This window comes from Bos grunniens, chromosome 14 (genome assembly GCF_055505025.1).
Source record: "Bos grunniens cultivar Pamir isolate PY7600 chromosome 14, Bosgru_T2T1.0, whole genome shotgun sequence".
Classification (NCBI taxonomy): domain Eukaryota; kingdom Metazoa; phylum Chordata; class Mammalia; order Artiodactyla; family Bovidae; genus Bos; species Bos grunniens.
In genome coordinates, this window is record NC_141178.1 from 73735152 (window position 1) to 73761925 (window position 26774).

Below are 26774 nucleotides of genomic sequence, written 5' to 3' on the forward strand. Positions count from 1 at the left end.
CTGTGCTTTCAACTTCATTCTGGCCCATTTCCTGAGCCTGCCTCTCCATCCTTCCGCAGTGACTCTGGGAGCCACCACGTGGCCTTTCACTACATTTCTTTTACAACAGCCAGGGTTGGATTCTTTATTTTTTTTAAAAAAAGCATCAGTTTTCATTTATTTCAATTCAGAGAATAAAAATTGACTTGATTTATCTTTTATTCATTTGCTATAATGACTTAGAAAACCAATTACTAATAAATGTTTAAGAATTTTAAATTGTAAAATATTACTAAGATATTAAATATCCTATACAAAATTTTCATAAATATGTCCATAAGTAAACTTTGTATGAACCAAGGAAAAGAGAAACTATTTTTTGCTTATTTTGAGTTATAAAAAATAAGACCTTAAAACCAACAAATACTGCTCCACATTTATAAGTGATGCTGTTTTACAAATTTTTCAGCTCGTGGACTTTAACGGGGTTGGATTTTTTTTTGCTTGCAACCATTAAAATGTCTGAAACAATCTACAATATGCTTAATGCTCTATGATACGCTTATACCCATCCTTCGCTTTGTATATATCTTCACGGACATAATCTGTATAAACCACTATAAGGTGGCTGTTAAAATGCCCAGTTTATAGAGGAAGATCCTGAGATACAGGTATGTAAATTGCCCACAGTCATACACAAGGAAGAGTGAGAACTGGAATTCTAAACTGGTCTGCCTCATTAAAGGGCTTCCCTGGTGGCTCAGACAGTAAAAAATCCACCTGTGATACAATAGATACCGCTTCCATCTATGGGTTGGGAAGATCCTTGGAGAAGGGAATGGCTACCATTCCTTTGGGAGGGCACTCCAGTATTCTTGCCTGGAGAATTTCATGGGCAGAGAAGCCTGGTGGGCTACAGTCCGGGGTTCATGTAGTTCATGGGCTACAGTCCGACTCATGCAAAGAGTCGGACATGACTGAGTTACAATCACTTTCACTTTTTCACTGCCTCATTAAGGAGCCCCCAACCCCGCCCCTCTGATTTTCACTACATACTATATCGTCTGGCAGAGAGGAGGCACTGATGGATGGATGGATGGGTGAAGCAATAATAGATGGTTGGGTGGATGGATGGATGAGTGGGTGGCCAAAAATATATTTGCAAAACAAAAATAAGCTGTAATCCTTTTTTGTATTGTTTTAAAGACATTATGGGACTTCCCTGGTGGCATAGATGGTAAAGAATCCACCTGCAATGTGGGAGACCCAAGTTCAATCCCTTGGTGGGGAAGATCCCCTGGAGAAGAGAAAGGCTACCCACTCCAGTATTCTTGCCTAGAGAATCCTATGAACAGAGGAGCCTGGTGGGCTACAGTCCATGGAGTTGCAAAGAGTCAGACACAACTTAATGACTAAACAACCAAATCTCTGTAGGTCGCTCAGCAAGAGCTGTGTGTATTAAGGAAGTCCCTTGACCTGATGAAGCCTCAGTGTGCTGATCTGAATGGGGAATCAAAAGACCCATTTTTTGTTGTTATAAAACAGCCTATGGGAACATGCTCAAGCCTTGCTTGGTGTATGTGAGGTTCTAATACTTTAGTGTATCTCATAAATTCGCCACAGTTCGAAAAAGTGGTGATGAGCATTGATGAGGAGGAACCAGGACTACAGCTCAGCTCAGGAGGGAGCCCTGAATGGGACGTTCACAGCCCCTCATGACTTGACCCTTGTCTGCCAAGGTAGATGGGCTTGTTCCAGACAAGTCAGGGCATAGATAGGAATCTACACAATGGACGTGACTTAGCATGCATAAGAAATATAAAGAAGGGACATGTGTAATCGCCCCTGAAGCCTCCAGATCATATTCTGGAATAATTTTTTCCTATAAAAGTATAAAAAGCTCTTGTCTTTCCTACTCAAAATGTAAAGGCAGGCAAGCTTGCTGCAGGGGAGCCAGGCAAGAGGTTGATTAGCAAATATAACTGCATTTCTCTGACATTCTTCTGGAGGCTCAATTTGGAAGTGTTAAACTCTCTGATGAATAATCACTAGTTAATGAGTTAATCAATCACATGAAGAAAGGCGCTGACATTTAGGCAGACAGAAATCATGGCGGTGAGGTGAGAGCAGCCAGGGCAGAGACGGAGGTGGGGGTCTTGTTGCTCACCTGACATTCTCGTAGCGATGGATGTAGATCCGGTGGAACTGATGCTGTAGGTGCTCGTCTTCCACGTTGGTCATGTCATTGATCATCTCCAGGACAACAAAACGAGGAAGCACGGACAGCACAAGTCGCTCCTGGGACAAACCAACACAAGGGTGAGAACTAAAGTATTGCTGCTCTATCAGTAAGCAAAGGACATTAGAGCCATCAAGCCCTGAGATTACAGCTGCCCTGACGGTGAGCCCTGAGGGAACTCAGGATGGAGACAAAGGAGCCGCCCACTGCCAAGCCCATCTAGCAGTCCAGTGGCTGCAGCTACCCTGGACCACGCACCCTGAGGAAACTCCGATGAGGAAACACATGATACTTGTCCCAGAGAGCGGAGCTGCATATCAAAAGCATGATTTCAATAAGCCCAGATGCTCATATCTTCCCTTACATAGAAAAGCGCCAAATTCCTTAAGGAGAGATGTTTGATTTTCTTTTGTTAACAGTACTCCTTTGATGTTCCAACTACCTGGTCTTTTGTTGCAAAAACTCTTATATATCCTGGCTCCCCCTTCCGCCCTTGCCTCTTAGACAGTTTTCTCAGCATGTCTGAGATGCTGTGTTCCAGGCTTGAAATCCTCAGAAAGTCTGCTGAATAAAACACAACTGTTAGGGGAGTGGGTAAATTTCCTCGGTTCTGTCTCGTCACAACAAAAATTTGAAGCGACGGACGTTAAAGCCCTCGGCACGTCACAGCTCTCGGACAGTGTTACAGCTCCGTGTTATAGCTCAGTTTTATTTAGAAAATAAAAGGAAAATACATCCTCGAGACATGAGTGTATGCTGACCCAAAAGACGCAAAGAGAAAACAGAGAAAGAGAGAGAAAGAGAGACAGAGAGAGGGTGTGTACATGCGCACACACAGAGAGACCCCGGGCCCTTTGGCTCCTCCTTTATATGTTCTTTTCCTCCCCCTGGGCCTGCCCTATGTAAACTGGGCTAACCAGGACTGCTGTTTGTTCTACCTGAGGTCCCACTCAGGTCCTCGGACATTCCTTTGTTCTATTTTCGCAGTCTTTTCCCTTCCTTGTCTTTTAGCCATCGCCATTCTGGTGGTGGAAAAAGCCATCCTTTTTCCTATTCTAACTACCTAACAGTAACTATCAGCTTTTAGTTTGTGCAATTTTTTTCCAGTCAACAAGGGACAGTCTTGTTAAACTGATCACTGGGTCTCAGAAGGGTGGATGAAGCATGTAGAAGTCATGGGGCTCTTGGCTGAACTTCTTGAGGAACTATTGATTTTCTACCATTCTAGGAACATGACAAATGTCTACTGAGTCCTTGTTATTTTCTGGGCGCCATGCTGAGTGTTGGTAGATGGTGGTGAACCAAATGGATGAGAGCCCTACTGTTGTGAAGCTTACATTCTAAAAGGAGATACAGACATTGAATACAACACACCCAAACATGCCCACACACGTTAATGTGTAACAAATGCCAAGAAGAGCAGGTCATGATCAGAGATTATGATGGTTGACGACATGATCCAAACTGGGGGTCAGGAATGACCTTCCTGAGGAACTGACATGTAAATGACTTTCTGAAAGTTTGGAATGAGCCAGCCTTGTGTAGTGTAAGAAGAGAGCCCCAGGAAGAGGACACAGTGAGTGCAAATGTCCTGAGGCCAATGGAGAGAAATGGTGTGGCCGCAGGGTGGTAAGAGAGGAGTGTGGTGATATGCAGTGAAGTTGGAGGTGTAGACAAATGTGTCAGGCCTGCCTAAGATGTTAGCATTTAATTCCAACTAAAACCGGAAGCCACTGCATGCTACTAAGCAGAGCAATGACATAAGCTGATTGATATTTTTTGTTTGTTTGTTTTTAACATCATAGCTTTTAATGATTTCATGTAAATATTTTATTTTATTTTATTTTATTTATTTATTTTCATCCTCAAACCTTTATTTATTTTTTTTTAATTAAAAAAAAATTATACATGTGTTCCCCATCCTGAACCCTCCTCCCTCCTCCCTCCCCATACCATCCCTCTGGGTCGTCCCAGTGCACCAGCCCCAAGTATCCAGCATCGTGCATTGAACCTGGACTGGCATCTCATTTCATACATGACATTTCACATGTTTCAATGCCATTCTCCCAAATCTTGCCACCCTCTCCCTCTCCCACAGAGTCCATAAGCCTGTTCTATACATCAGTGTCTCTTTTGCTGTCTCGTATACAGGGTTATCGTTACCATCTTTCTAAATTCCATATATATGCGTTAGTATACTGTATTGGTGTTTGTCCTTCTGGCTTACTTCACTCTGTATAATAGGCTCCAGTTTCATCCACCTCATTAGAACTGATTCAAATGTATTCTTTTTAATGGCTGAGTAATACTCCATTGTGTATATGTACCACTGCTTTCTTATCCATTCATCTGCTGATGGACATCTAGGTTGCTTCCATGTCCTGGCTATTATAAACAGTGCTGCAATGAACATTGGGGTACACGTGTCTCTTTCCCTTCTGGTTTCCTCAGTGTGTATGCCCAGCAGTGGGATTGCTGGATCATAAGGCAGTTCTATTTCCAGTTTTTTAAGGAATCTCCACACTGTTCTCCATAGTGGCTGTACTAGTTTGCATTCCCACCAACAGTGTAAGAGGGTTCCCTTTTCTCCACACCCTCTCCAGCATTTATTATTTGTAGACTTTTGGATTGCAGCCATTCTGACTGGTGTGAAATGGTATCTCATAGTGGTTTTGATTTGCATTTCTCTGATAATGAGTGATGTTGAGCATCTTTTCATGTGTTTGTTAGCCATCTGTATGTCTTCTTTGGAGAAATGTCTATTTAGATCTTTGGCCCATTTTTTGATTGGGTCATTTATTTTTCTGGAGTTTAGCTGGAGGAGTTGCTTGTATATTTTTGAGATTAGTTGTTTGTCGGTTGCTTCATTTGCTATTATTTTCTCCCATTCTGAAGGCTGTCTTTTCACCTTGCTAATAGTTTCCTTTGATGTGCAGAAGCTTTTAAGTTTAATTAGGTCCCATTTATTTATTTTTGCTTTTATTTCCAATATTCTGGGAGGTGGGTCATAGAGGATCCTGCTGTGATGTATGTCAGAGAGTGTTTTGCCTATGTTCTCCTCTAGGAGTTTTATAGTTTCTGGTCTTACGTTGAGATCTTTAATCCATTTTGAGTTTATTTTTGTATATGGTGTTAGAAAGTGTTCTAGTTTCATTCTTTTACAAGTGGTTGACCGCTGGGAAATCTGATTGATATTTTAAAAGAACATCCTTGGCTGTGGTTTGGAGAATGAATTGTCAGAAGGGGCCAAGGGTGTGGGCAGGGAGACCAGGTGAGAGGTGATGGGGAGATACGGTCTACAGGACTGGCAACCAGAGGGATGGCAGGAGAGAAAGAGGCTGTAACCATGGTGATACCTAGGTTTTTGAGTTTGGTTAATGGGAAGCATGTGCTACATTCCCTGAAATGGGGAACATGGGAGAGGAATCAGGCTCAGAAGACATCAACTCTTCCTCAAGAGGAAAGGAAACCAGACACATATAGCCTGAAAATAGGAACCCAACACTTGTCAGAAAAATGTTTTACCATGTGACCAACACGGTAGATAAAAACAAAACAACCCATTGACTAGCAACATGAACTAAATCCTAAAAAGATCTTGTGCTGTGGGAACTAGGCAAGGATCTGCTTCTTTCTTTTTCTATAATTTGCTCTAGTATGGAAAGGAGTTTAAGACAGATACATTTTATTATTATTATTAATTTTCAAAATTTAAGTATAGTTGATTGACAATGCTAATTGTGCATTAATTTCTGCTGTACACCAAAGTGATTCAGTTACACAAACATATATATATACATTCTTTTTAAATACTCTTTTCCATTATGGTTTATCATAGGATATTGAATATAGTTCTCTGTTCAAACAGTAGGACCTGGCTGTTTATCTGTTCAACCTATAACAGCTTATATCTGCTGACACCAACCACCCACTCCATGCCTCCCCCAACCCCTCCCCCTAAGACAGGTGCATTTTAATCATCATAGTTTCTCATATCTTCATAGATATTTATGGATCCTAAGTATTTTCACCATTCATTCTTTCATTTGTTCCTCACAAAACCTTGAAAAGAAGCAGGCACAAATAATTAGCTTCACTTAGCCGACAGACTGAATCAAGTCAAATCACTTGCATGACCTGAACAGTTACCACATGGCAAAGCCAGGACGCAATCCTTTGCCACGCTTTTCCTGGATGGGATTCTTGGTGAGATGGGGAAAGCCTCAGGTTCTAAGTCTGACTGGAGTTCAGATCCTGCCTTCATCCCTCAATAATAAGGTAGCACTAGGTGAACTACATCCTCTCTCTGAGACTTAGTTCCCTGATTTGGGAAATAGTGATAATATCACCTACTTCACAAGGCTGCAATGAAAATTCAATGAAATAAAATACGGCAAGTGCTGGAGTTAATTCCCACCTGCTTCCTCTTTGCTCTATTTAGCCCTCCTCTCATATGAAGGGCTTTATCAATGAAGTGTCCACAGAGCTTCACATGATGAGGTTTTTCCTCTTGGGAAAGCTGTCCCATTGTGGGGCTGAGAAGCCTGCTTCCTGCAAACGCCCCTGCCTGATGTCCATTTCATGCTTATTATGCTATCTGTCAGTTTCCAGGTACTTGTGATCCAGTTCAGGTAATTGCTGCTGGATGGGAGTCGGTCCTCATCATGGCTTTGAGGGGCACTCAGAGCCTCAAAACTGTAGGTACTAAAGAAATATTTCCTAAACAAATGAGTGAATAGAGAGATGGCAGAGACTGTGTTCAGCTCATGACTGCATCTATTTCCATGGCCATCACAGTCCCTGGCATGGACTATTTAATTAATTTAATTAAATCTATTTAACTAATTATTAAATAGATTCTTTAAGTGGCAGTGCACATTCAGTCTTCAAGTATGGGATAGACACTTTATGGGAGACTTTTATTTTTTTATTTTTAGAAAACATTTTAATTTCAGTGTGTTCCCAGATGACTAAAAAATTTAAACTTATTACAAATTATCATACAGAAGAGCTTTTTATGACCAAACCATTTCATGTTTTATTTTCTGACTATTAGTTCTGGGACACTGGTGAACAGAACAACAGATATTATTTAGGAGGTAGATGCACCTTGTTTGCAAACAGAAATAGATTTTTCGTTTGTTTCCTTTGTTTTACAATTCCAGAAACACAAGAATTTAACATTAAATACCTTTTAATAATCAACAGGGAATAATCATAATATTGTCCCCATTAATTCTGAAGATATATTTCATAAAGTTCAACATCTTTATGGGAGATTTTCAAAATAAAATTTTAATAGCAAAATTCTCCAGCACCCAGGTTTGCCAGCCTCTAGCTAGTCTGGCTGGAGAAGGCAATGGCAACCCACTCCAGTACTCTTGCCTGGGAAATCCCATGGACAGAGGAACCTGGTAGGCTGCAGTCCATGGGGTCACTAAGAGTCAGACACGACTGAGAGACTTCACTTTCACTTTTCACTTTCATGCGTTGGAGAAGGAAATGGCAACCCACTCCAGTGTTCTTGCCTGGAGAATCCCAGGGACGGGGGAGCCTGGTGGGCTGCCGTCTATGGGGTCGCACAGAGTCGGACACGACTGAAGTGACTTAGCAGCAGCAGCAGCGGCTAGTCTGGCTACTGCCAACTGCCCCAGCTCCCCACCCTGTAAGGCATTTTCTTCCAGACGATGGGAAATTGCCTGGAGTCTGCTTATAAAAGCCCATTTTCAACACTTCTGCTTCCCTCAGATTTGCTAGCTGCTTGAGAAACATCATTCAAATCCCCTGAAAACACAGTCTGAAAAAAAAAATGGGAAAGTTTGCCCCTTAATACAATTCCCAAGTCTTACTGAGGTAGAATATCAGATTTTCTGGCTTTGGAGATCAGAGGTACAAGACTCTCTCCTGTAGCCAGACTGTACCCTATACCCAGGGCGGCCTTTGTACTCACATTCTGCACGACTTTCTCTCCCTGGTTTTTGTCATTTGCATGAAAAGGGGCCCCCGGGTGGATTTCAAGGGCCTCAGTGGCTCCTGCCTGGACTTGCCTCTCATCTAACTGGTTCTATTCCAGTCAGCAAAATGGCTTCAGGGGCATCTATTGCTACAGCACACCCGGAGGGGGAAGTCAAGGTGAAAACAATGAGGGAGTCAGCACCCTCATTTTATGCAAATGCTTGTCCTGGAGGAGAGAGAGAAAGCAGGGCAGTCCTCTAGGCAGGCAGTACTTCCGAGCTTGCTTGCACCTATGCTTCTGAATGGCTTTGGGAAGAACTCACCATTCTAACCCTCGCAAACCGGAGACCTCCCAATACTCTCTGTACCGTAGGCCAAGCAAGGTCAACTGCAGTATAGGTCCAGGCTCTGGCGAGAGGCTTATCCTGGGGTTATAGATAATATCTTAAAAAAAAATGTTTATTTATTTGTTTGCGCTGTGTCTTAGCTGCAGCATGTGGGGTCTTTAGTGGCAGCAGGCAAATTCCTAGTCAAGGTGTGTGAACTCCTACTTGCGGCGTGAGGGATCCAACTTCCTGACTAGGGACTGAACCCAGGGACCCTGGATTGGGAGCTTGGAGTCCCAGACACTGGCCCACCAGGGAAGTCCCCCATAATATTTTATTTTAAAGTGATCGCTCATTGTGTAGCAAGCCAAGTGCTTTGCATTCAGTATCTAATCAAAACTTCACATTAACCATGCATGCATGCTAAGCCACTTCAGTTGTGTCCAACTTTTTGCGACCCCATGTACCATAGCCCATCAGGCTCCTCTGTCCAAGGGTTTCTCCAGGCAAGAATGGTGGAGTGGGTTGCCATGCCCTCCTTCAGGGGATTCTTCCTGACCCAGGAATTGAACTCCTGTCTCTTAAAATCTCTTGCATTGACAGGTGTGTCCTTTACCAGGAGAGCCACCTGTTAGCCCATAGTCATGTGAAATGGAGTATTTGCTCTTATCAATAAACAAGGATGTGACAGCCATCAGGGATTTCCGGCCTCCAAATGTGAATCTCTGAGCCCAGAGAGCACCCAAAAGGGAAGACAATGCCTGTGATCCATTTTCTGCGTCCTCCCTACAGTCAATGAGGAACTAGGGATATAAATAAACCAAGAAGCAGGATGCTGGCCCAGACATCTGAGATGCATATGAAAGGAATGATTTCAGTGAGCCCAGACACTGGCATTTTCCCATACATACTGCTGCTACTGCTGCTGCTAAGTCGCTTCAGTCGTGTCCAACTCTGTGCGACCCCATAGACAGCAGCCCATTAGGCTCCTCTGTCCCTGGGATTCTCCAGGCAAGAATACTGGAGTGGGTTGCCATTTTCTTCTCCAATGAATGAAAGTGAAAAGTGAAAGTGAAGAGCACCAAAGTCCTCAATTTGAGATACCTGATTTTCCTTAATTAACAATAACCTTTTGATGTTAAGACTACCTGCCTTTTGCTGCAAACTTCTATCTAACCTGATTCCTCCCCACCCGCCTCCTCGCAACAGTTCTCTCGGGGTCACTTGAGATGCTGTCTCCTGGGCTTGAAGTCCTGAGAATTCCAAATACAAAATACAAATACCAAATACAAATACCAAATACAAAATAACTCTCAATTTCCAGGTTGTGACTATTTTTTAATTGACAGTGTGTTACTATCTTCATTGCATTTTATTGATATATATAAGATGTTGAGATTTAAAGAATTTAAGCCAAATGAAGCAGTTCAGAGTCACACAGTTGGTAAGTGCATAGTAAGATTCAAGCCCATTTCTTTTTCCTTTGACACTTAGATTATAATTCATCCGTTTATTCACTTGTTTCTCATGTCAAGGTGTAGGTGCTATGTGACAGGTGCAGGGCTGGGCTTGGAGACTAGGCAGTAGGCAAAACCAGACACGGTAGTCACCTTTGCCGAGATAATATTCTAGAGGTAATGAATGGTAAATAAAAATATGGAGTAAGAATACAGGGTGCTGTTTATATAAACATGGAATTGAACACTTTGGAAAGACTGGGCAATATTGCGTAGCTAGAACACTGCACCCAAACTAGATGTCAGCAAGCCAGCCATTCACATTTATGGGAAAAAGAATAAAAATCCAGAAATCACTCTGATAATTTTGAGAGTACTTTTAAACATGTGGCTCCATTTTAAAGAGCTAGAAAATTTGACTGATGCATTAGTAGCTGTGGTCTCTGTAAGAAAAAACAGACTTCTGCTTGAAAAATACCTTGGCTTTATTTTAAGAGACCAGATAATGAACTTATTCTATGTTTAAATTACAAATAAAATATTTAAATTGAGTTCCCATAAGCTCCCATTTCAACTTACTTTTTCAATTTACCGAGCAGCCTCCCATCCAGATGACTTCAGCTAAAGGGATTTTACAATTCTTAATTGGGTGTCTGTCACCCTCCCTAAGGGCTCCCTGGGCGTCACTAGTGGTGAAGAACCCTCCTGCGAATGCAGGAAATGTAAGAGACGAGGGTTCGATCCCTGGTTCGGGAAGATCCCCTGGAGGAGGACACAGCAACCCACTCCAGTATTCTTGTCTGGAGACTTCCATGGACAGAGGAGCCTGGAAGGCTACAGTCCATACACAGGTTTGCAAAGAGTTGGACATGACTGAAACGACTTAGCGTAGCACAGCACCCTCCCTAAACTGGGAAGCATTTGGGAGCAAAAAGGATGTTTTTTTCCACCTCCAGAAACCAACACAGGCTTAGTGAGGAAGTGGCTATATTATCTGATTCCTTTGGTGATAAAGAGACAGATATCCTAGTTGACACAGCTGAAGCAAAATCAGGCTTTATCATAACTATCCTGATGTCTTAAGGAATCTAGGGGCAAAACCTGGACTTTGGAAACAAAAAGACCCAGAGACCCATGACTCTTTCCCTAAAACTTGGGTTTCTTCTTCTCCTGAAGGTCAGCTTCATCCTCCTCTCCGACTTCTCAGCCACTGGGAGCTCTTGGTCCTTATCCTTTGGTCATTTTTGAGAAAATTCTTGCAGAGTTCAAGATGTAAAATGTTTGCTCAGGGGCTCTGCTTGGGTCAAACATCTAGTTCATGCTCACGGTGCAGGATCAGGACAAAGATTATGGCGTTAATGGGGTGATCATTATAACAGGGGATCTTCCTGGTGGGTTCAGTGGTTAGGACTCTGCACTTTCACTGCTGAGGGCCAAGGTTCAATCCCCGGTCAGGGAACTATGATCCCACAGGCTGTGCAGAGCAACCAAATAAGTAAATAAAAGGATTAAGGTTGTTCCGCTTTTTATTATCACCATTCATTGGCAGTTTTAAACAATGTCAGCCATAAAATACCCCTGTTCACTCCCAAGACGATTGCTTAGCAGAGAACTTGGCATATAGGACACCTGTAGATCCATCCATGATGTGGCAATGCACACCTCTGTCATCCATCTCACCCTGGCCGAGGCTCAGCACATCCGTGGCAACCGTTAGCTGAGGGTCTAGTCTGATGTATCAACCGCTATAACTTGATGAAATAAAAAGGAAGGCACTTTCTTTTGCCCTTTGGGAATGCAATGATAAACCAAAGGCAATATGACACTCGGGGAGATGCTATGTTCTCCTAAAGGCATTTAGTCAGATGTGAGGAATAAAGAACACATTTGTTAGCCCAGAAGACATTAGGTACTAAACCTGCTGCTAAGTAGCCTCTCTTGAAAATCTTTTAAGCACTTCTTAAGGCTTGAGGATTTCGGTCTTTTCAGAGAATGCTAAAAGGCTCTTTTCCACAAAGTTCACTATTTTTCTCAGACGCAGATAACACGATTAAGCATTGTGCTATTTTCAATAAAAAGATGTTGGTATGTAGGTCAGAAATCACAATCAGAAGAACTAAATTTTTTTTGGCGTGCGCTCACTAATTTTCTGATCTTGGACAAATTACTTAAATGTCTCTGAATCTGAGTTTTCAGGTATAAAGTGGAAGGAAGTGTTAGTCACTAAGTTATGTCCAACTCTTTGTGATCCTATGGCCTGTAGCCCACTAGGCTGCTCTGTCTATGGAAGGCTCCAGGCCAGAATACTGGAGTGGGTTGCCATTCTCTTCTCCAAAGGGTCTTCTTGACTCAGGGGTTGAACCCGGGACTTCTGCATTACAGATCCTTCACCATCTGAGCCATCAGATGGAAGTAAGTACTAAAGCAGGTATAGAAGTAAGTACTAAAGCAGGTATAAAAGCAGGTACTAAATCTCATTCTGCCTACTTCACAAAGAAGCTTTACTGAGGATGAAACATTCCAGCTGGATATTACAGTGTCTTTAAAAAAAAAAAATGAGCTTGCTGGACAGAATCAGAGGAAAACATTCAGGCAATGGGCAAAGATGTGGAGGAGAGATGGAAGATGGCAAGCTTATGGAAAAGTTCACCAGTATGCTAGGTTCTTGGTGAAGAGGCACTGGTCAGAACTGAGACTTGAGAATTCCACTGGAAACAGTTTGGGATGGCCCTTAAATGCTAGAACAATTGGGAGAGTAGCAATGACATATATAAGCATCACTGATTCAATGGACATGAATTTTAGTAAAGTCCCAGAGACAGTGGAAGACAGAGAAGAGTCTATGGGGTTGCCAAGGGGCAGATACGACTTAGCGACTGCACAACAACAATGTGTGAAACAGAGAGCTGGTGGAAATCTGCTGTATAATCCAGACACCTCCGCTTGGTGCTCTGTGATGACTTAGAAGGGAAGGATGAGGAGGGTGGGAGAGAGGTTCAAGAGGGAGGGGATATATGTACACATATAGCTGATTCACTTTGCTGTACAGCAGAAAGTAACACAACGTTGAAAAACAACTATACTCCAATTAAAAAAAAAAAAAGAAAGAAACCTGATCTTTAGCCCATAGGGGACAAGAGAGCAGTAAGTGATTTTTAAAACTGGGAGTTACCAAAAACAAACAAACAAACAAACTAAGAGTTACAGTCAAAAAAATAAAAAGGCCACAAACATCCTTTTCTGAATTAGATACTGAAAAGTTTGTGTCTACATTTCCCCAAATCCTGCAATTCTGGATCTGATTTGGGTTTTGACAATTAGATGCTTTTCTACAAGACTTAGAATTTGGAGGTTAGACAGAAGCTATTTTTCATCTACTTCTGTTTTTTTGTTGTTGTTGTTGCTGGCAATTATGATTATGGAGATACTGGGATTTGAAATAGCAGCCTTCCGCTATCTACTCACAAGATTTACGGCTGTTTGAAAGGTGGCCATTGTCCATATTTTTGCCAGTGGGGGACTGAAAAGGTGGCACTGGTCTGGAACTAAGAGCTGTGGCAACAGGGGTTCCCTAATTCTCACTCTTCACAGCATGTGGGAAGCTAGTCCCCAAGGTTTAGAAAAGAAACATAGATGTCCCAAGAGAGGATTTAACCCACCTTCAAGGCCAAGGGATAAGAAAGCCCTCTTGTGGCAGGAAGGCATTTTATAATTTCATCAACACTCAAAAACCCTTTCTAAAATTCATCAGGGGACTTTTCTGGTGGTTCAGCGGTTAGGAATTCACCTTCCAATGCAGGAGATGTGGGTTCGATCCCTAGTTGGGGAGCTAAGATGCCACATGCCAAAAAACTAAAATGTAAAACAGAAGCAATATTGTAACAGATTCAATAAAGACTTAAAAAAAAAAAAGATCCACATTTTAACAAAAATAAAATTCATCAGGACTTTAGAAATTAGATACGCCTTGCCCTAGAAGTCCTCTTGACTATATGTTTGCAAATGACACACACCACATGTCACTCTGATATTCTATTACACACCAAAAGAGCATGCCTATTTGCCTCTATTTGACTATTCAATTCAGTTTCCTTCAATAAACAGGGTCATGCCTGAAGTCTTCCTGGAGCTGAATAGACTCCAGCCCCAGAGAACGCACAGCCGGTGGGGAATGCAGGTGCAGGAACACTTCATGGCTCATTTCAGTAAGCGCCGTCAGAGAAGCAGGAACCTGGCCCTCTGGGGAACACCAGGAGTGACCTGAGGAGGGGTGGGATAGTGGGGTCTGTGGTCCCTGTCCCTCAGTCACACCAGGACATTTATTTCAAATAAGTCTCTCAATAATTTCACGAAGGGAGTTGGATTATGGCCGATTTAACAGATAGGAAAACCAAGGGAGCTACAGCCTTTGCCCAAGCTTATGCAGTCAATAAGGTGCAAAACTGGAACTTAAACCAAGTCTTTCTGAGTCTCAGCATCGATTAAGTCACCTGTGAACACAGTAGGAGCCGTCCAAGAAATAAATTTTCCAGTGAAATTCTAACACTGAAAAAGTCAGAAATCACAGAGGCTCATCTTTGGAGAGCTCTAGGCGACATTTGGCACCCCACTCCAGTACTCTTGTCTAGAAAATCCCATGGATGGAGGAGCCTGGTAGGCTGCAGTCCATGGGGTCGCTGGGAGTTGGACATGACTGAGCGACTTCACTTTCACTTTTCACTTTCATGCATTGCAGAAGGAAATGGCAACCCACTCCCGTATTCTTGCCTGGAGAATCCCAGGGACGGGGGAGCCTGGTGGGCTGCCGTCTATGGGGTCGCACAGAGTCGGACACGACTGAAGCGACTTAGCAGCAGCAGCAGCAGCAGGCAACATTTCCCTCGATTCTGATAAACTCCTTTCAGACCATAGTCACTTCACAGTCTGTTGTAATAACATGCTATCATAGATGCAGAGAAGCAATGGTATAAAAGCTACCAAATGTTGCTTCAATTAAATGGCTACAGAAACATATACCTTTTGGACAACTGCAGATAGATCCTCGTGTGGAAAAAACTTTTAGTGGTATGGGTGTTTTTTGGTTTTTGTTTTCCAAGAATATTTGGATGGACGTGGCAGAGCACACACATTTCCAAACTAGCATCCATGTCCTTGGATGGGAACCACTTGGGTATTTGCAAAGTGAAGACTTCAGCCTTGTAGGTGTGGTGGGCAGAGAATTTTCCATCGATTCCAAGTGGGCTGATCCAGACTTGTGGGTCCTGAGACTCCAATAAGTTGAAGGGATCCTATTTAAGAAAAACATGACAAGGCCTTCCCTGGTGGCTCGACAGTCAAGAATCCATTTGCCAATGCAGGAGACACGGGTTCTACCCCCGATCCAGGAAGATCCCACATACCTCGGAGCAACTAAGCCCATGCACCACAAATACTGAGCCTGTGCTTTAAAGCCCGGGAGCCACAACTACTAAAACCCTTGCACCCTAGAGCCCAAAATTCACGACAAGAGAAGTTACCACAGTGAGAAGCCGCCACACCACAAATAGAATAGCCCCCCTCACTGCAACTAGAGAAAAGTTTGTGCAGCAACAAAGATCCGGCACAGCCAAAAGTAAAATGAATACAATTATTTTTTAGAAAAATGGCTGACATTTACCCAATACATTAAGAAAAAGAAAAACATCACAAAATGTAACTGCAAACTTCAGAGGACCCCTTGGAGGGCCTTAGAATGGCCTTATAAGTGAGGAGCCCTAAAGCTTCAACTTTATCATTGTCACCAAAAGTCTGCTTCTGAGCAGGCAAACCATCTTTCTTTATTATAAGTATTGGAAGATGCCAACACTTTGGAGCCTGCGGCTGTGTGTGAACAAATAAAACACAGTATCCCCAGCTCAAGTATTAATATGCAGCTGTTTCCATAGATAACTGATTAAAACTATGCCACACATGTATCTTAGAAGCTTATTTGAATAGTGTCTCTGATGTAGTTAATTCTTAGTTTCTAATTCAATTGTTATGATTATGGTACCTTTTTTAGATTATTACAGATGTTTTATAACACTCATCCACTGAAATTTTAAAAACATTGAATTTGTGTTTTATCTTGATAGAGAGAGGAGCTTTTCATGTTTATTCAAGAACGTGAGTGCATTCTCAGTTGTGACCAACTCTTTGTGACCCTATGGACTGTTGCCCACCAGAATCCTCTGTCCATGGGATTCTCCAGGCACGAATAACTGGAGTAGGTTGCCAAGCTCTCCACCAGGGGCTCTTCCCAACCCAGGGATCAAACCCGTGTCTCCTAAGTCTCCTGCATTGGCAGGTGGATTTTTTTACCCCGAGCCACCAGGGAAGCCTTTTACTCAAGAACATCATACTTTAACAGCAACTGGGACAGAAAGCTTCGGAGGTTGAAAGATGGATTAAAATTCAAATAAGGAGCCCCTGCCCCTTGCTGGCATCATTATCAGGAGCTTGTATATCTTCTTCAATGACATTTTAAAAAATAATAAAAAAGAATAACTCACGTCCCTAGTGTGTGTATAGTTAAAAATTACTTTCACATGTACTTGCCCACTAAACAGTCAGAAGAATCCCGAAGGCAGAAGTTAGTAAAATGATTTTCCCAGTGAGGAAACTGAGGCTAAGAGAATTTGTTCAAGACTAGCTGATCTATTAATGCAGGGCATCAAGTCACATATCCTCTTTCTGCTGTATCTCAAAAAACCATGACTGTCAAGGCCAGGGCTCCAAAAAAGGAACCAAATCAAAGGTTGGAGGGTGTGACATGACAAAGGCCATAGGGCTGGTGGTCCTTGCACACCCCCACAAACATGAAACTGCCTAGGTCAGATGTGGGCACACGGTCTCTACACCAGTCTTTGGACCCCATAAAACCAACTGGCTAAAGACTTCAATCATTGCTTTTCACTTTGATATTTAATTCTGAGCTCAGGTCAATTTTCTGCTCCCGAGAAGAGCAATTATCAAACACTTCTCATTTACATTTGAAAAGCATGAAATATCATAACCATCAGAGCTCGCCTGAAAAATACATGCAATACTCATTCATTCATTAGTTCTCCCTTTTATTATTTCAATAGAAAAATATAGGCAGGCACTCCCTACAACATAAGGTGTAATTCAATTGTCTTTAGTTTTCTTAACTTCTCACACTCCAAACATCTCAATCAGTTTCTCCCTATACTTATTTAAAATCAATTCAGTCTCTAGTAGACTGGGGACTTTATTTTCTGTGGAATGGATTAGTTCAATGAATAAAGCACATGCCTAAGAAAGAGTAGCAATTATATCAATAACCTTACTATGAACAATAGATCTTACTGGGCACTTATGAAGTGTCAAGCTCTGTACATGAATCATTTCATTTGATCCTCACAACTCATGAAGTAGAAACATTTCTTCCTGCCATTACACAGATGTGAAAATTGAGGCACAGAAATGTTATGTAGTTGTCCCAAGGGCACAGAGCTAGTAAGTGGCAATGCCTGGATGTGAACCTGGGCGTGTGGATGTAACTGGGTTTATCCTTTTCATGAGTGCAGTGGATCACCTGGGCTGACTCTCATGTCACAAGCTTTTTCACACTTTGTATGATCTATTGTGGAGTATCATCCACTACCCATTCACACATCTGACAAGCTGTTATTTAGCAAACATGCACTAAGGAATGCGTTAGAGGCAGGCAGTGCGCTCTGCACTGGGCAGAGCGGTGGATAAGCTTCACTTCTGCCTCCCCCATGCATGCAGTCTAGTTGACAGAGAGACTGAAAATGACTGCAATAAAATATTAATGACATTATGATAAAAGTCAGCACAGGGCACCACCTGTCACCTGCCTGTTCCAAAGCAGTATCAGGAGAGCAGATGTGAAAAATGAAATGCTCTGAGCTGTTGGAGAGGTGTAAAGATGAAGTATTTACATCCTGGTGATTAACAGACAAACGATGAGGCTCCAGTTTGTGAGCTAAAGCACAAACTCTTCTGGACAATGGGGATGAAGAAAGAAGAGTTGATGGAGTGTAGGCTTCAAGAGGAACACCCTCTGTGGGATCTGAAAACCTCTGCAGAATCTAGCTCCCAACTGACTAGAGGGGAAGGGAAATTATTTTTTGATATTTATCAACAATATGCTCCTATTTGGGGAGGGGCCTCATGGGAAATGCTCCTTAATTTAATCATGATTTTATTCATTTGATACAATGTTACTTACTGAATGTCTAATATCAAGTAAGACATTACGGGAGGAAGGGAATGAAATATGAGTTTTCCTGGATCAAGAAGTGTGTAATCCAGTATCAAGATGTAAGATATGTCATAAAAGACAAGATGTAAAGTGCCAAACTTACCAAATTCCAGTGTATTCTGAAAAATTGTATCTAAAGATTTTACTTTTCTTTCCAGCACCTAATGGAGATTGGTCTACATTTCATAATGTACTAACTTGATTACTATTGTTAATACATTTGTTACCATTATGAAAATTCTGAAGAGGGTTCTGAAAAAAAAAGTGATCAAAATTAAAGTGGAATTTTGATTGGATTTTGATAATCGAAGTCCTAAACAGTGAAAGGAAATCAGCCAAGTGTACCAAATAGCCCCTGGATCAAGCTGTGCCTGAAGCCTAATGCTGGTTTGGGAGGAGTGCACACCTTGTAAAATAATCTTTTGCAGTTGTTATTGGTTTCTTGCAGTCAGTGGGCAGATTGGTACGAAGTTGGGGCTTTTGGAATAGTTAAGAGGAGAAAGGAGAGCATAAAAACCCCATGGGAGAAAAGCAAAGGGAACTGCCCCCAAACCCTACACTACTCTTGGTCTTCCTGGAGTCCATCATGGGTACCAGGAGCTCTCACTGAGGTTTCATTGGAAACTTCCGCTGGACACTTCTTTGAGTAGAATCACTATTTTTTTCCCTACTTAATTCATTTGATTTCCCCAAGTCTCTGTCTTTATTCCCATTGATTACACCGTAGTCTCGGTGAGACATTGGTGCACCTACCCCTAGATATTCAGTAACACGAGGCAATGCATTCTCCTTACTGCCAAGGCCAAAATTAGTCGGAGAATCTCTAGTGAGGAAGAGAGGGCAAGAGAGCAAGGGCGGGACCTGGGCTGATGCTGGGCTGAGATGGGGAGGATTGAATGTGTTAGCTCTTAGCATCACTATTGCACAAAAGTGCATTATGGTTGAATGGATGGGTGGAGGAGAGAGACAGGGAACAAGGAAGCGCTGGATGAGCCAGGTTGATGAATACAGACTTTTTCCTGACCATGATGGAAAGCGAGTGAAGGGTTTTAAGCATGGGAATGATACCTTTAGGTTGTTCCTGTGTGAGGCTTCCTCTGGAAGAGTCACCACACTGCTACGGTCCTCTACAGTTTTCTGGTGGTATAGCATCTGGTCATGTGCATAGGATTTGTGTCTAGACAGACGGGGGTTCAAATCCCAGCTCAACCACTTATGAATACTATGAACTTCTCCAAGCCTTTGTCTACTGGAGATCATTTTAGTACCTACTTCATTGGCAGGTAGCGAGTGTTTAGCACAGTATCTGGATGATACACTGATTATGAATAGAGGTAGCATGTCCAGGAGACTTTGCTAAATGCATGGTATAATAGTTGGTATATGTGCTCTGGAGTCAGACTGTCTAGGTTGTAATAACAGCTCTGCAACTTATTAGGTATTGTATGTGTGTGTGTGTGTGTGTGTGTGTGTTTGCAGTCACTCAGTCGTGCTCAACTCTTTGGAACCCCATGGGGGACAAACCCCTGGGGGACTGTAGCCCCCCAGGCTCCTCTGTCCATAGATTCTCTAGGCAAGAATACTGGAGTGAGTTGTCATTCCCTTCTCCAGGGGATCTTCCCAACCTGGGGACTGAACCCAGGTCTCCCGCACTGCAGGCAGATTCTTTACCATCAAAGCTACCAGGGAAGCCCAAGAATACTGGAGTGGGTAGCCTATCCCTTCTCCAGGGGAACTTCCCAACCAGGGTCTCCCGCATTGCAGGCAGATTCGTTACCACCTGAGCTACCCGGAAAGGCCTATCCTGCTGCTGCAGCTGCTGCATTGCTTCAGTCGTGTCCTACCCTGTGCGACCCTATGGACAGCAGCCCACCAGGCTCCTCTGTCCACGGGATTCTCTAGGCAAGAATCCTGGACTGAGTTGCCATTTCCTTCTCCAAGGCCCATCCTAATGCAGTGTAAATTCATCTTTGATCACATTTGCAAAGACCCTCCTCCCAAATAAAGAGGTCTTGTCTAGTCCACCTCCCATGTCTGCCTCATCAGTTATGATGTATCTTTACCTAGAGGGAGTAGCATGCTTTTCCAAATTTGTTTATGTCAGATGTATTTGCAATTGCTAAAAGTGTAATTAAATATAGCACAAACAACAGAATATGAATATAAAAAGAAAGCCAGCTTTTGTTTCTGTGAAAAGTTGAATGCTTCAGAATTCCTCAGTGCTCTTCTTAAAAATGCTTTTGAATTAGGTGTGGGCATGAAATTTGCAAAAGACTGGAAATAAAGAAAATTTGAGAATGGTTCTGTCCTCAAGATTGCTCTAAAAGTATTTTTTAGCTATTTACCCTCTTTTATTGTCAATACATTTTGAGTGCAGTTTGTATAAAATAGAGGGTATAGAATTCCTGTCAGTGGACATATACTCACATCCAGATGAAATAAACTATTTTAGGCATGGATCTTTTTTTTCTAAAAAAAAAAAAATATATATATATATATAAAAATATATATGTATATATATATTTTTTTCTTTTCCCCTCATCTAGTCTACTACTATTTTTGAAAAGTGCCTTTAACTATAACCAGGCTACAAAATCCTACCTTCCTTCTAGCATTGTACAATTAGGTTGTGTGAAGTTTCCAATTCCAATTTTCTGTAGCCAAAATTCCCCCAACAGTTTTATGAGCTAAAAGGGCCCCACAGGGCTGTTGGAGTCTGCTCTTCAGCCTCTCCCAGCTAGATCAGAGGTGTTGAGGTCAAGGATGGTGAGGGATTTCTTCTTCGTGAACTGTCTCTGGAAATGTTAATTGTATGCAAATGAGTGCAGGATTATGGCCTCTCTTTGAATCAGGGGAAGTATTTAAAATCTGTACCCACACAGGGATGACAGATAGAAGAACACAAACAACAAGAAGAAAAACTGTAGGTACTACAATCGCAGTGCGCTCTGCTCAAAATAGGTCCAGGTGGTCCTATAGGTTCAAGGACCAACTATGATGCCCAGCTGCCATCTCTATCACTTGATTTCTTCTCAGCAACCTTGAGATAACAGGGATTATCATTTTTGACAGATAAAGCATCCAACATTCAGAGAGTTTAAGTGGCGTCCCCAAGGTCACCCAGGCACAGAGTTGGAAAATGTGAAAGTGAAGTCACTCAGTGGTGTCTGATTCTTTGCGACCCCATAGACTGTAGCCTACCAGGCTCTCCCATCCATGAGATTTTCCAGGCAGTTTCCTCTTTTTGCTGTGCCAGAAGATGCAAACCATGTGCTAGAAAGATGGCAAAGAACTAGGCAGCCAGGCAGTTGCCAGAGGGGCAAGGGGGTAAACACAAGACCCTTGAGTGAAGTCAGCTGTTACAGGAGGGTCAAGGGTCATGAAAGCGCTTCTGCTCACTGCGCCAGACCTTACTGACAGAGGCAATCACAGTGCTGGCCCCAATACTGGGCAGAGTGGCAAGAACTCATGTTAAATAAAAATACCTAAGTGCCAAGGAGAAAGTAGTTCATGACTGCAAGCAGTAAAGGAGGCTTTCTAAAGGGAAGACATCTCAGCCTCGGTTTGAGGCGTTGGTGAGACTTTCACAAAAATAGCCCTAACATTTGTAGAGTTCTTTACAGTTGAAATAACGCTTTTTCAGGCATTATGTTATTTGTCTCTGGGAAAACACCCTGTGGGTTAGAGTAGGCATTATCATTTCCGATTGAGAGATGAGGAAATTCATGCACATGGTATTCTGCAGGCAAGAATACTGGAGTGGGTTGCCACGACCTCCTCTGGGAGATCTTCCTGACTCAGGGATCGAACCTGCATCTCTTATGTCTCCTGCAGGAGGGTTGTTTAACTCTAGCACCACCTGCGAAGCCCAGGATAGCACACGGGTGGTCTTAATGTAAGAGCTGGGGAAGGGCACACAGGGTGTTTCTGGAGCATAATGAGAGTCATCTAACTGGAGAAAAAAACAAACACGCACACATTCTGAGAGTCCAGGTCCATTTTGATTCTTCTTTGAATGAATGAAAGAATGTCAAGGCTATGCCTTACTAGTTAGCAGTTCTCTACAGCTTCAAAAATACTCTCCTAGATCCCACTGGGCACCAACATGCACCCAAACAACCAACTCAAAACTCAATAAGAAACCCAAATTTCTCACCCAATCTATCATCCAAACCATTCGCTTATACCAATATTATCTAACAAAGATGTTTCAGTTAAACAGAATTGTTTTAATACAGCTAAAACATCTGCATTTTATAATAACCTCCCTGCTGTTGCAACACATGGCAGCATCAGACTACTTTATTCCAGGGCCCTCAGAGCTTCTGAGACACTTCAAAATGCCGTATCATCATAAGTGGGTTTTGGCAACTCTCAAAGCTGAAAGAAAAACAATTAATTCATTTTAATATTTAAAATAAACATGGGCCATTTGGATCATTTGGGAAGAGAGGGGGGGATTACAAAAATTACAGTAATTAGAATCTGACTCCCTAAAGAGAGATTTCCTAAAATGTAGCTTCCAGATGGAAAATTCTACAGCAGGTCCAAACAAGACACGTTCTCAGCCTGTCCCAGTCTCTTCTGAATTGGAAAAGAGTCCTCCTCCTACCTGACCACCTGATGCAAAGAGCCCACTCATTGGAAAAGACCCCTGATGCTGGGAAAGATTGATGGCAGGAGAAGGGAGTGGCCCAGGATGAGATGGTTGGATAGAATCACAGACTCAATAGGCATGAATTTGAGCAAACTCCAGGAGATAGTGGAGGACAGAGGAGGCTGATGTCCTGTGGTCCTTGGAGTCTCAAAGAGTCGGACAGGACTTAGTGATTGAATAACAACAACAACCTCTTCCTACCAAGTTTTTAATGGGGGTCACAATGAGCATCGTCCCTTTACTTATATACAGCAGAATTATGACAACATGATTCTCGTGTAGGTAGAAGTGAAGCCAGGAGCTGAAGTGAGAGTTTAGTATAACTCAGTGAAATAAACTTGAATCAGAAGATCTTATATTCCAGTCATTGTGCTGGATAAATACCAGAGAATCAGATGAATGAGGACAGCTATCTTTAATCAGTCCTTACTGGCCACAGAAAGAAAGAAATGGAGACTCATAAATGTTACAGAGTATGACAGATTCTATGAGAGAGTTGACTTTAAGACGTGTTAGAAGCATAAGGAGAGCATTTCACCTAACCTGGGGGGGTGAAAGCAAGCTTCACGGAAGGAGGGATGCTGGAATAGAATATTCAGGGTAGAGACATTACGCTGAAATTAACGAGAGGAAGGTGAGCTTCCTGGGCTGAAAGAAACAAATGGTGTAGAGTAGGGAAACAGCCCTTCAGGGAGCTGATGGCCATTTGGTTTCAGGTGTGAGGCGAGGCAGTGGAGAAGAATCCAAGGAGAGAGGAAAACGGTTAGATCCTGGAGGAACTGTCGGGCCATGCATGGCGGTCTGGGTTTCATTTTGGAGGGAATGCTACCACTGAAGGGTTTTCCTGCAGAGAAGGGGGACGTCAATGTCATTATCATTACAGCATTCTCTGTAATAGGCCTTGAGTGCATCCTCTGCCTTGGACTGAGAACTGTTCCTCCTTCATCTCACCACAACCCTGGAGAAAGGTAGAATCATTATGACCATCTTGAACCAGTGAAATTGCTCAGTCATGCCTGACTCTTTGTGATCCCTTGGACTGTAGCCTACCAGGCTCGTCCATCCATGGAATTTTCATCTTACGTGGAATGACCATCTTACACCCACAAAAATCAAGGTCTTTAGAGGAGGGGGGTTTGTCTGATTTCTCACAGTCAGGAAACACAGGAAGTAGGATTGGAATCCGGATCTTGCAGACATTGACGACCGTGCTTTTGATCCCTACAGTGTACTGGTCCTGAACTAGACTGGGCTTTGGGGATGGAGAACAGTTTAGAGAAAGAGAAGCTAGAGCCCGAGAAACCAGACAGGTAAGGGACGCTTAGTATGCTCTGTGCTTGTTACAGTTGATGACAAAAATTGTTAAAAAAAAAAAAAAAAAAGACAAAGTCCCGTCACCCAGAAAACAGAGCCAATATGAGCTCAACTTCTTGAAGCCAATCATCTAAAATAAAAATGTCAACATTTGGGCCCATTCAGTAGTTCCTTCCTGGAATTCTGCCAGCTACTATGGAAAGGAACAGGGGTGCTGTAAAGCTGAGAACCAACATCAAGGAACTTTGTTAAAAACCTAGTTTAGGAAAAAAAAAAATTAAAAAAAAAAAAAAAAACCTAGTTTAGAAGAGACCTTGAGCAAAGAGCTTTAGCATTTGCTGGTTTCTCCTGCCTGCTTGCTCTTGACCTTAAGAACAGTGCCTGCAACCTCAGGTTATCCAAGGAAAAGGCCTGATTTTCAGGACTCTGAGTCTCAAGGCTCAGAGCTCTTTCAAGTTCACCAAGATAGGAAGAAAGTAAGGAAACATTTCAAATTCTGGGCCATCTCATTTGAAAGCCTTGCCTTCTCTGCCCATCTACCATTGAGGAAGTTCTCAGGGATAAAGGAAACCTGAGTGAGAGATCAATATCAGTGGAAAGAAACTTTAGCATTGAATGATTCAGAGCCAGTTAGCTTAGACACTACCATGCTGAGGGCAGGGGGTGGGGTGGGGTGAGGGGTGGAAGGGGGTGGAGTGGAGGGTTGGTGGGGGAAGGGGATGGTCAATATACCAGAAATACTTTATCAGAATTGTACACACAGGACTATAACAAACTCAGAGCATATTTTATTCAATCCTCAGAACAAAGAACCTTCCACCAAAAGAGCCTCTTCTCAAGCCTCATCATAAAATAATGAAGCTGACTTACAGTTTTCTATTGTTTCATATGCGTCCTCTTAGTGGAAGCAAACACAATGCTGAAGAAAAGATACTGCACCAAATAAGGATGAGGAACCTAAGACCGAGAGTTCAGCGGTTAAGGTGGCCAACTAGGAGGTGATACGACAGAGGTATGAATTCTACGGGGCTCTCATGGTCCCTTAGACGGTAAAGAATCTGCCTGCAAAGTTCCATCCCTGGATCAGGAAGATCCCCTAGAGAAGGGAATGGCTACCCAGCCCAGTATTCTAGTGAACTTTTCACTGCATTTGATTTGTCACTTGTTCTCACCTTTGGGTATTATTTTCTTCCTCCTATTATCAACTTAAGAAAAAATAAAGATTAGAGAGGATGGAGGAAGGTCTGTGCATCATGCCAAATTGTTACGTCACCGCGACTCCAAGACAATGAACTTGAAGAATGGGAAAAGAAGAAAAGTCTTATGAGTACGATAAAGCAATCATTTTCAGTGTCTCCAATATTTCATAAACATTAAATAAAAGACTGAGTTTCCTAGACAACTTCTCCACAATTGCAGTTCTGGCTGTGATAGTGCATCAAGAACAGTTGATACATTATTAATCTGCAGCACTGTCTGAACTGGCATAGATCCCATGGAAAGAGTGATGTGCCAGTCTAGCAACTGCTCTGTTTTACAGAGCAACATAATGTATATGTGTATATAACCTGGGAGATATCGTGTTTATTGCACAAAGTGATTTCTTCCTTAAAGCTATTTTTCAAAATTATTTTACAGTGATGCTCAGGGCAACTACAATAAATCTGTTATGAGGTTCCATAGGTGTTTTAGACATCAACTTAGAATTGTCCTAATTCTAAATCCTATGAAATCCATGTAGGAGCTGGAAATTCAATAATTTTTTCTGTGCCCCTGGCAATAACATACAGCACTGGGAGTTGCATTTTGTCAAGTTGCACCTTATCTGTCCGCCTCATCCATTATCAAACAGACCTGGCTTTGCTCACTTCAAAGATCCATGTTTTACTGATGATTCGATGAGATTAAGATAAAAAAATGTTCCATTTTTGAAGCTATTTTCTTTATAATTTCCCAAACCATTATTGCACAAAGTTTAAAATAACAAGCATGTATCCACAGATGTACCTTTTTGAAAAAAAGCCTTGTATGGTAGAACTAATATATCTATTGAGCCTAGGATTCCCAAGAGTATATAAACAGTTTGAGTATAAAATATGTTCATTCTATAACCAACTTTAATATATTCCTGTTATTTCTTTTTGAACATTACTTTCAGAGGCAGAGATATGCATTAATTTTTATATATGAATAATTTAAATAGGAGAAAATCTTTATTTTTTGAAAGCTAATTTTATCTTTGAGAAACATATCATTTGAGGTCATTTTTTAAATCCTTATAACACCCACCTAAATAGGATGTCCAAGAAATTCCTTTATTTTAACCTCTTCCAGCTAAAACTCATGGTCTCCACTTTGGACCAAGCTGCTTTTCCTATCGCATCCCCTATCTTGGGACTGGTATCATGTTCCATAAAATTTATTGTGTTCAGTGATCTCTTCTGAAAATCAGGATGAGGTATTAGGAACTACACATGTAAAAGATTTTTCTCTGAGCTTCCTATAATTTGAATTGCTATGTAGTAAAAATTTTATTTGAAATAACAATTTACACTTTGAGAAAATAAGAATTAAAGAT

At 42.1% G+C, this 26774-nt stretch overlaps 1 protein-coding gene and 1 long non-coding RNA gene across 8 annotated transcripts in view; one reads left to right on the forward strand and one right to left on the reverse strand.

The window, feature by feature from the left end:
- ADCY8 (adenylate cyclase 8) overlaps window positions 1-26774 on the reverse strand; it is a 227919-nt gene that overhangs the window by 155489 nt on the left and 45656 nt on the right. For all 6 annotated transcript variants that reach the window (XR_015140304.1, XR_015140305.1, XM_086335569.1 and 3 more), the window contains exon 3: window positions 2147-2277. Coding sequence is in view for 4 of the 6 variants with exons in the window: in XM_086335569.1 (XP_086191695.1) it covers window positions 2147-2277 (131 nt within the window). In the remaining 2 variants the exon portion in view is untranslated. The remainder of the gene's footprint in view (window positions 1-2146; window positions 2278-26774) is intronic.
- LOC147359680 (uncharacterized) lies at window positions 23716-25535 on the forward strand. Of its 2 annotated transcripts, XR_015140307.1 has the most exons (4): window positions 23716-23850; window positions 24110-24192; window positions 25099-25208; window positions 25408-25535. It is a non-coding gene; the product is annotated as an uncharacterized LOC147359680 (long non-coding RNA). The 2 variants fall into 2 exon arrangements; XR_015140306.1 differs by lacking the exon at window positions 25408-25535 and having other exon boundaries at window positions 25000-25208.